Source organism: Haliaeetus leucocephalus, unplaced genomic scaffold, assembly GCF_000737465.1.
Source record: "Haliaeetus leucocephalus isolate CR32 unplaced genomic scaffold, Haliaeetus_leucocephalus-4.0 Scaffold206, whole genome shotgun sequence".
NCBI lineage: Eukaryota > Metazoa > Chordata > Aves > Accipitriformes > Accipitridae > Haliaeetus > Haliaeetus leucocephalus.
In genome coordinates, this window is record NW_010972642.1 from 10,429,716 (window position 1) to 10,429,984 (window position 269).

Sequence of the window (269 nt, forward strand, 5' to 3'; positions counted from 1 at the left end):
TGCCCGCCCGCCCGGCCGGAAGGATGTGCTCCCGGAAGTTCCGGTGCTGCCGCTGAGTGGGATAAACAGTAATGGCGGAGGCGGTGGCTCTGGGAACAACGGCGGGCGCCGCGGCGGCGGCGGCAGCGGCCCTGGGAACATCCGCCGTCGCGGGAGCGACGGCCGCGGCCTTCGACTTCGCAGCCGTGCCGCCACCCGTCGTGGGGCCGGGAGGAGGCGGCTGGACCAAGCAGGTCACTTGCAGGTATGCGCTGTCGGCAGCCGGGGGG

At 73.6% G+C, this 269-nt stretch overlaps 1 protein-coding gene across 2 annotated transcripts in view; it reads left to right on the forward strand.

Moving 5' to 3' along the window:
* The first annotated feature begins 31 nt into the window (after nt 1-31).
* Nucleotides 32-269, forward strand: part of MKRN1 (makorin ring finger protein 1) — a 22,664-nt gene continuing 22,426 nt past the window's right edge. For both annotated transcript variants that reach the window (XM_010566265.1, XM_010566266.1), the window contains exon 1: nt 32-244. In XM_010566265.1, the coding sequence (XP_010564567.1) occupies nt 72-244 (173 nt within the window). In that variant the 5' untranslated portion in view covers nt 32-71. The remainder of the gene's footprint in view (nt 245-269) is intronic.